Source organism: Apteryx rowi, unplaced genomic scaffold (genome assembly GCF_003343035.1).
Source record: "Apteryx rowi isolate R43461 unplaced genomic scaffold, aptRow1 scaffold_548, whole genome shotgun sequence".
NCBI lineage: Eukaryota > Metazoa > Chordata > Aves > Apterygiformes > Apterygidae > Apteryx > Apteryx rowi.
In genome coordinates, this window is record NW_020450814.1 from 277,818 (window position 1) to 287,295 (window position 9,478).

At 38.8% G+C, this 9,478-nt stretch overlaps 1 protein-coding gene across 1 annotated transcript; it reads left to right on the forward strand.

Annotated features, from left to right (window-relative positions):
* The first annotated feature begins 376 nt into the window (after positions 1 to 376).
* MRPL53 (mitochondrial ribosomal protein L53) lies at positions 377 to 9,478 on the forward strand. Its single transcript, XM_026081370.1, has 4 exons — positions 377 to 501; positions 2,129 to 2,241; positions 3,993 to 5,906; positions 9,323 to 9,478. Exons 1-3 carry the CDS (start codon positions 413 to 415, stop codon positions 4,118 to 4,120), a joined length of 330 nt encoding a protein of 109 aa, XP_025937155.1. The 5' UTR covers positions 377 to 412; the 3' UTR covers positions 4,121 to 5,906; positions 9,323 to 9,478.

Sequence of the window (9,478 nt, forward strand, 5' to 3'; positions counted from 1 at the left end):
ATGCCCTGGAGAGCTGGGAGAAGGGTCCAGGGCATCCTTTCTCCCACGTGAGGGACAACCACAGCTCTCCACCTCCCCAAGGTCCACCCCGAGGGGAAACACTTCCCCCAAGCCCATCCCTTAGCATACAGCGCACACAGAGGGGTACACGCACTCCCCCGGCCCCACAACGAGGGTCTTTTCCCCATCAGGCCGCTTTGCTTCAGGCGAAAGCCAGTCCCGCAGCGCAGCAGGCACTGGGAGCCCTCCCGACCGCCGAGGGAAGGGGTGGACATGGCGGCCGGAGGGGCGAGCACCCCGTACTACATTTCCCAGAAGCTCCCCGGGGGAGGGGCGAGGAAGCGCCCGCGTCCTCTTCCTCCTGCTGCTGCGAGGGGCTGCTGGGAGTTGTAGTAGAGGAGGCGGCGGGAAGATGGCGTCCAAGATCCGGGTGGCGCTGCGGCCTGTGAAGAGTATCCTGGTCCGCTTCTGCCCGTTCGAGCCCAACGTGGAGAGCACGAGGTGAGGGGCTGCTGCTGCTGCCGCCCGGCCCGGCCCCTCCGTCGGCCCCGCGGCGCCTCCCGCCGCCCCGGTGCTGGGGCCGCGCCCGGCGGGGCGCCTCGGGCCTCGCTGTGGAGGGAGGCGGCCGGGGGGCGTCGCCATCTCCCCCTGGGCCTTGGGGCTCCCTCCGCAGCTGCAGTGTAAAGAGCACCCCTCATATGTCCGATCCTCGTAGGGTTTTGGTTTTATACTTTTATTTATTTATTTCGGGGCTGAGATTGTCCTAAGTAGCACTCTTTAATAGTTAGGCTGTAAATTAAAATCTAAAATTATGACCCCAGTGCGGCCTTTGCCCCAGGAGCCTCCACAGAGCCCTGCCTTGGTGACTCCTCCACAGCGATGTTTGCAGGGTTTTCTCACAGGTGCGCTTAGAAACACAAAAAGTAATTCCCTAAATAAAAAGGATGGAGTAAAAGCCACACCACTCCAGCTGTTGCCCTGACTGCATTGGCAAGAGAAGTAATGCAGCAGTTAAAATTACTGCTGCTGCCATACCATGTGGTTTGCTGTCACTAAAGCAAGTGAAAGAAAAAACACATAGAAGGAGCAAATCTGTAAGAAAATGGCCTTTTTTTTTGTTCATTCTTTGAAGAAGAACTTCCCTTTCACAAGCTTCTACGTCTGCTATATGCTTTATATAACTTTCATGATCTTGGTCTTTGAAGGCTTGCATTTAACATGGCTTCATAGTTTAGTTTAGTCTAGACAGAACTTTAACATTTTGTAACGATTGAGAAGACACTGTGTTTGTCTTAAGGGCTATATTTATGCTAAGCATTGTCAGGATGCACACAGCATTAATTTTAAGCAGGTTTGTAGAGGATCTCCATGTCTGAGTGTAGACTCTGGCATGTAAATGCAGGTGTTTAACTTTTCCAATCTACTCATGGAGATGCTGCTCTCTTAGTTGCTGAGGATGTAGGTGTGGGACTAAAGTTACTGGTCCAAATGCTTGTAATGGGAGAGAAAGGAGGAAACAGCTGCTGCTGTGTCTTGGTAATTGGCTGCTCGTGAGATCTAAGTAATTGTACTTCTGGAGTGATGCAACTTCTGCCAGTTCAGCATGGAAGGAATATAAAATGTCATTTTCCATGGATTTACACACACATCTACTGTTAAAATGGTCTTATTAACACAACTTAACCTAGAATGTCTTTAAGTCAACTGAATGTCGAGTAGTTTTCATGCATGTGAGAAACCTACTGGAAACAGATATTGTTAAATAACTAAATGCAGTCTGAACCCAAACAATAAAACAGTGGTAAGTAAATGGTGTATAAAGAAAAATTAGAATGGCTTTGCTGATTCTGCTTTTTTTTAATATATATTTAAAAACCAGCTGAGAGAAATGCAGAAAGTGCATACATGAATTTTTTGAAAAATTCTTTGGTATGCTTTTTACATATCAGCACATAGCATGTCTGTTTGAATTTTTAAGAGTGATTCTCTCATAAGAAGTACATGTCTGAAATTATTAAATGAAAATCCTATTTTATTTATACTTTGATCAGCTAGCAACATCAAGCTATTAAAATCAATTATAGAAATGTCTATAATATACTGAATACATTTTAAAATTTATTTTCAGAATATTTCTTCAACGCATATACCATAAAAAAATCTATGACACCAACAGGAACTGTGAAGTGACTACTGATGTGAGACATGATGGGTCTGAACCACTTGTAGATGTTATGTTTGGTAAGGAGTTCATTTTTAATCTTTACAGAAAGTCCTTCCAGATTTGGGTTGTTATGTTACTGTTATTTCTCTCTCTCTTTTTTTTTTTTATTGTGGTTGCTTTGTTTTGTTTCTGGTCCACAGCTATATGTTATACAGTTAGGAAGAAAAAAGGAAAAGGGAATTATTAACAGACTAATGTATAGAGAAATGTGTATATATATCTTCATACTACAGTTAGATCTGGTGGATCTTAGATCAAAATACTGGCTTAATTTTAGGCTAGAGTCCACATTTGCAGTGACACACTTGTGCCCCCTTGCAACTCAGGTAGAATTCCAGTGAATGTAGCTCTGTTTGGATGTAAAAATATGTTCACATTCTGTCCATCTTATTGTCTGTGGCAGAGGCATCTTAGTCTCAAGAACAGAAAGTTGGATGCTTTAGATGCTTATGCATCTGAGTAACTTGCTATGTATTTACTGAGTGTGAAGGAACAGCTCATAGGGATAAGACTTTTCATGTTCAGAAGGACTTACAGAATGAGATCAACTAATCTATGACAAATTTCTTGGTTTCCTCTGAAAGTATAATGAATATATATTCGACCGTATGATCTTTAAAGGTCCCTTCCAACCTCAACCATTCTGTGATTCTATGAATAGGTAGGGAACTGATGGTGAAAATTTTGTCAGTTCTGGAAGCAGCCCAGAGTCTAGGCTGTGAACAGATGGCTCTAATCTGCTTTTGTCCTCTTCCCTGGCTGCATCTTCTTTCCTGCTGTGCCTTAATGGCCCAATATGGCATGTAGCCCGTTAAAGTTTTTATTATTATTGATCCTTTTCTTGAACTTTCATATATTTAGTGAGTCAGTAGGAATGTCAAGAGTGTTGAATGTACTTGGCTTTGTCATTACAGTGTTGACTATGCTTCCTTCTTTCCCATGCCTCTGCCTTTTTCATTCTTGTCTCTAACTTTGATGTATTAAGACCTAAGCAGTAAAGCTTAATGTTTTTCACAGTGTAAAACCAAAACAATTTATTTCACTGACGCCAAGAGCTATGGCTCTTAACTCTTGACTTTCTAAGAGCTGATTATTTTCCAAATGAAGAGTTTACAGCCCTTGTAGTTGGCAGATATGAGGCTGGAGCTTGAATGCTGTGCACAGCATTGCATTATATGGGTTTGAATATGCGGCTTATATCTGCAAATGTTTCAAAAATAAAATATTTAATTTGGGCACTACACTAAATTTCTAATGCTCCTTCCCTGTTTTAAAGTATTTTTTTCAGAATTTTAAAAATCCTTTTGCTCTCTATTTTTTAAATTACATCTACCAGATTGCATCAACCAATTCATCGTTTTGGCTAAAGAAATAAGTTAAACAGACTGTATACAATGTGCTGCTAAAATGCTGAGCCATGTGTGGAAATTATGCCTTCTAGTCCCTTCTATGCCTTCTGTTAGATGACTTTGAGAGCATAGGGTGAGCCATTCTGATCAAATATATGTTTCCCTGTAGGTATATCTAGAGAAACATTTTTAATGGTACAATGCAGAAATAAAAATTTTGTATGTATTGTGTGCAATTTAATATGTTATTTGTTCTTACAGTGTTGTTATATAACCAGATTCTTTGGTAAATGGAATACTTTTTAATCAGACAAGATGAACAGGGTGTTCGGATTTATATACATATACGAGACAGAACTGCACCCTAAAGCAATTGTGACTTAGACTTTGTGAGTTCTTAAAACTTGTTCCCTTTACAGCTGATGGAGAGCGACTGATAATGAAAGGAGCCAACCTGACAACAGTAGAAATGTTAACAGCATTGAGCTCCAGATGTAATGCAAAAGAGCTTAAAGCAGAACAGAAAAGCAAGAAGAAGAGTCCCTGAAGAACCAAACAAATGTGTTCACATTTACATGTGTCAAAAGCAGCAGGCTGCATAGAAGGCTTTTCTCATACGTGACAAAATCTGAAAGGGAAAGATGGCCAAGTGCTGACCAGTTTAACATGCAGCAGAATGAACCATTTAAATGTTCCTGCCTCTTCCCCTCAAGGAAAATACACTGGAACAACATAACTTTTAACACTAGGGGGTCAAAATGACTTCTGCCGCAAGTGCATCTTTCTAACCAGCTCTTGGTCATCTGCATGTTGGACTAAAATCACATGTATTTGCATATGAATACAAATAATGGACATTAGTTATTAATAAAYGTTAAAAATCAAAACAGATCTCTTTAGACATTATTTCTAATACATGCTCTGTAGGGTGGAATGCAATATACTATTAGAGCAGTAATAACTTTGAAAATTATTAAAAGTAGATATCTGAGGAAAATTTTTGAAATATTCATCAATGACTTTAGTTGAGGGGCGGCAAGCTGCATACACAGCATAGATTTTATAATACCCTGCTTGTCTGCTGCTAAGTAGTCCTTTTCTTTTTTCCTTTTCTTCCTCTCTCTTCCAAGAAAGTGTGAGATTTGTTAAATATGAATTTAGCTCAGCAATTAAAGTGACAAGGTAACGGGACTGTGACCACATAGTAAAGCTATTCATCCTGCAAAAAAGTAGCAAAATTTATCTCAAAGGGAAAGGTGAGTTAGTGGTTTTGACAGTTGGAGGAAAGGGCTGTCTTTGAAGTTCAGTTTTGTAATATTTTTGTCACTCAGTTTTGAGGAATTTCATTAAATATCCTGTAAAGATCAAAGGAAGAGAATGACTGTGTTTATAGATACGACCCTATTATTTATTAAAGTAAGGGTTTAGGAATCCTATTTGTATTGCAGAGTTTTGTGGATGTGGGAGGGGTAATCTCTCCTCAGCTCTTCAGGTGAAGGTGTCAACTGCTCAGGTGTTTCATGTGCATCAATTTTGTTCTAGTTCAGTTCTTAATGAAAAAGTAATTAAAGATCTAGTTTCTAGAATCAGAAGGTGTAGTCCTGAGTTGAGTTATTAGTCCTACCTGTTGTTAATCAGATGCCTGACTTGTACAAAATTGTAATACATGTATTTCCAAAGGTAATTTTGCTGCAGATTTAGAACACAAATCTTGTCCCTAAAACTAGATTTACTTTATTTTTGCAAAGATTTGTAAATGGCTGCTGTCCTTTCTTCAGGCAACATCATATTATGTAGCAGCACTATCAAGGCAGGTCTTTGCCGACTTTTTAACCAGGATGTTGAAGTCAAGATAATACCTTTATGTTGCAGAAGCAGAGTTGTGCTAAAGATTTTGTGATATTTTACGATGGCCTCTTTTCTTCAGTGTGTTTGGAAGAAATAGATGAAAAGAAGAGGGTGAGATAAGATGATTGGGGCAGATGCATCAATGAAATTTGGACATGAGAGCAATATATTTGAATTATGTAATCTGGGATGAATACCAGTCTGTTGCTCTTTTATTAAGCCACCATCTTTATGGAGTGGTCTCAGAATGCTGAACTCCTGAACCCGCTGCTGAGCTCTGTCCTGGTGGAAGGAGTTCTGAGAACGTCTGAAATTTTTTGAAAGAATTTCAAATCCTGTGAAGCTAAAAGAGCATCTTAGAAAGTGGACCAGAAAGAAGAATGGATCTTCAAAGGAGATTTTTGGTTCTTTTTTTTCCCCATTTAAAAGAATATTGTATAGCTTGACTTTGAAGAGTCCTTACCTGAAGAAGCCTTACACAGAAGGTGAGAATAGATCAAGTGGAAAAGCACTGCAGAATTGCTAATTCATTCCCCAATTAATTACATATTTGCATGCTCAAAAACCTTCTTACAGTAATGTATCAGTGATATTAGATAACCTCCTTATTTTTGTGATTTTTGGTTTTTTTTCTTTAACAGTTTATACAACAATGGTGTCAGACACCTTTTGCAGAAGTTGCATATAAGTATGAAGCATTTAAATACATTTAAAAACCAATAATAAGCCATTTGCAAACACTTAAAGAATAAAACAAGGGTTGAGTAATATCGAACTTCTAGAGTGATTATAAAGGGATCAGTTTTTAGTAAGATTACTCTTAGTCTTTATATCAGTCCAAGATTGAGGTTTATGTTTATGAAGAGAAAAAGATGAATAATGAAGCTCCTAGTTCAGCTTTTTCCAGCCAAAATAAATCCTCTCCACTGTTGAAGAAAGGTGACTTTCATTTAGTCTAAAGGACAGGCATCTGGGTCTCTATGGACGTGATCTTACTAGGCATTTGCATGTTAATACAGAGATGCCAAACCTTTTTGCTTAGATTAGGCAAAGAGCCTATAATAAAGTCACTGAGAGATGACTGAGAATTCAGTGGACAAGGGGTCAGCTGATGCTCCCTTTGCTGTGTGTGCTGCTGTGAGCTGCAATTTACAATGGAAAAACTCTCATATTTTGTGTATGACTAGCATTCAAATATGCAATAAAGAAAATCATATAAAATAGAAAGAAAAAAAGCTAAAGAGGTGCATTCTCAGCACTGACTAAATACTGAAGTGATATGAACAGCAATACAGGCAAGGAGATATTCCTCTGATTTGTTGTTCTCTGCCTGAGAAAATTGTTATGTTAATACATAGAATTTTTTTCCCTGTACCAGGTAGATAGAAGTACATCTGTATTTTTCAAGTATGTTAAAGATAATCTTTAATAAACTTAGTGAATAAGTATTTAAATAACATTACTCTGTGCTATTCATACATCAGCATCATTATCTGCTCCTGAGTGACTGAAAGCAGAGTGACCTGCTGTTCTGACATTTTACTGACATACACAGTCTAGGCTGTGTGGATATACAGGGTATTAAGGTCAGTTGTACAGCACAAAGCCAGGCTGGACAAGCGTTGACTTTGCACATTATTATTTTCTAACCCACAATTCTTAATTTCCCCACCAAAAACATGGTCAGTTGCCTAAATATAAGAGGAACTGGAGCAAGCCCCCCAAAATACTGGGGTTGACTAAATACAAATACCACACCTTGTAGGACGAGTAGGATTTCTGATAGCAGATGATGACATTAAAATATCTGGACCTTTAATACCTGGTCATTCAATCATGTTAGACCTGTTTATCATACAGACAGCTAATGATGCAGATGTTCTTGTCAACATGTAAGGAAGATAATCCTAAAGGAGATGAAAGTGCTGTTCAGATAACAATAGATGGTCAGGGAACTCCTTTTTTTAAAATATCTTCAATGTTATTTTTAGAAAAAGATGACAGTGTCTTTAACAAAGATTTATGCAGGAACAGCAATGTTATTGGACATTTCCACATGGAGTTTTACCTACTAGCTAGTTCATACATGCCAGTGCAAATACTGTTCCTCGTCTCAATTTGGGCAATTCCATGCTATGTATTGCAGGAAAAACTGGGTGCGAGGCATCTATGCACTTGAGGAGTGGAAGATGCTTTAATTCTTTCAATTCTTTTAGAAGTGATGCAGTCTAATAGATAACTATGATTTGTCAACATGCAAAAGGCATCACCTACTCATTTCAGAAAACTGCCCACAAGTATTTGAACTGTTGGATATGCAAGACTGCATTAATTTTGGTTGGCTTTTCCTAATTCCTCAGCTATACTGTATGAATTTTCAATGACCAAGAAGTTAATATGATGTAATGAAGCATGTGTACCCTCCCCATACACACATACACCTCCAGTATAGTTTGAGAATTGCTGTCTTACTGCCCACCTCATCAGCAAAAATGTGAAGCCAGTTTCCCTGGATGCAAGGCCCTTGCTTCTTCAATGGATGGTTTGGAGCTACCTTCAGACTGACAGCTCACTTATCAACTGCTCCTCTCTGAGCTGCACCTCCCCTCCTTTCCCCTTCTCCTCACTTAGTAGCCTTTTTCCTTCCTGATAATATTTGATCTCATCCACTTGTACCTTCTCCCTCTGGAAGGCCTGGGTCACTCTTCTGAGCCTTTTCTGTGGTCTGCGAAGAACTTAGAGTAGCTTCAAGCAGCCTAGAGGCTTTGTTCCTAGGAGTTGCTGCTGCTTCTCTTCTTCCTCCCCAGCATCACTCTATATTTTGAGAAATGTTGGGCCACAGCAGCACAAGCAATTAGAGGTATGACTTTGCTCTCAGATCATCTTTTATTTAACGACAAATCATCTTTACATTGAGTTGGTCTTCTCAAGATTTTACAAAATTAAGACTGTACCAGGGATATGTTAGAGGTGTGAGGATGAAGAAATTCCCATGTGCTCATCTGTTTTGATTGTGTCTTGTTATTTTAAGTTTCAAAGATTGTACTTGAAAGCAGAATTAATGTGAGCTTAGAGACTGTACTTGATTTAAAGCAGACCCATACTGGCAGTGTTGCAAACAGAAGTTAGTAGCATAACAAAGGAGATAGCTGCATTGTGCCTTACTGGATGAGCCAAGTTTGACTTGCTAACATAGAAAAAGAATGTTTCTATTAAGACATGACAGCTAGAAAAGTGAAGTAGCAGACCTGTTTGTGAAGGGAGTGCTCAGTTAATAGAAGCAAACTGGGAAAGACCAAGTCCTTCATAGACAGTTTTTCATAACCTGTAGACTAACAATCTCTTCAGAAAGTATGGAGGACAGGCAGGASGCAGAGCTATGTGCTCTCTCTTTACCCACATATTGCTTCTCTGTTTCTTTTGACTCCTCCACACTTTTTCTTCGTGACTTTCATTCCCCTAATGCATTTATTTTTGTTGTGTTAGATGTTCTATAAAAATCTTTGGGCCAGAAATATGGCAATTAATATATGGAAATCGAATTCTTTGTTAATATTTGCCTTTTTTTGCTTTGCAATGTATAGTGGTTTTGTTTTTTCTTTTCTTCTTGCTGATGCCTGGAATTTCTTGGCTTCTCACTAAGGCAGTAGATTAGAAAGTTTAATAAAGTATAGGTACATTGTAAAGCTATTTTTAAAATTTACCTAAATAAAACAGCTAGCAAAGATTTAGGCATTTTACAGATGCAAAAGTCATAGCTAAATGACAAATATCCTAAGTATTTATTTTTTAAAAGTAGTCATTCCTTTAATAAAATAAAATTATAGATAGCTGCTTAGTAACCTCATGAAAAAATTGAACATGTCATAAACAATAAAACTTCTCTCTGTTTTGTCCAAAGGAGGTCTTCAATGTTTATGGATCTTTTAGCGTACCCTAAAGGATACCAAATTGAAGATGTTCGGGTTGAAGAGGAAGCAAACTGCACAGACAAGATTTCTTTTATATAAATTCCTACAAGCAGCTCCATTTACAGCAAAATAAATCAAAACCAATA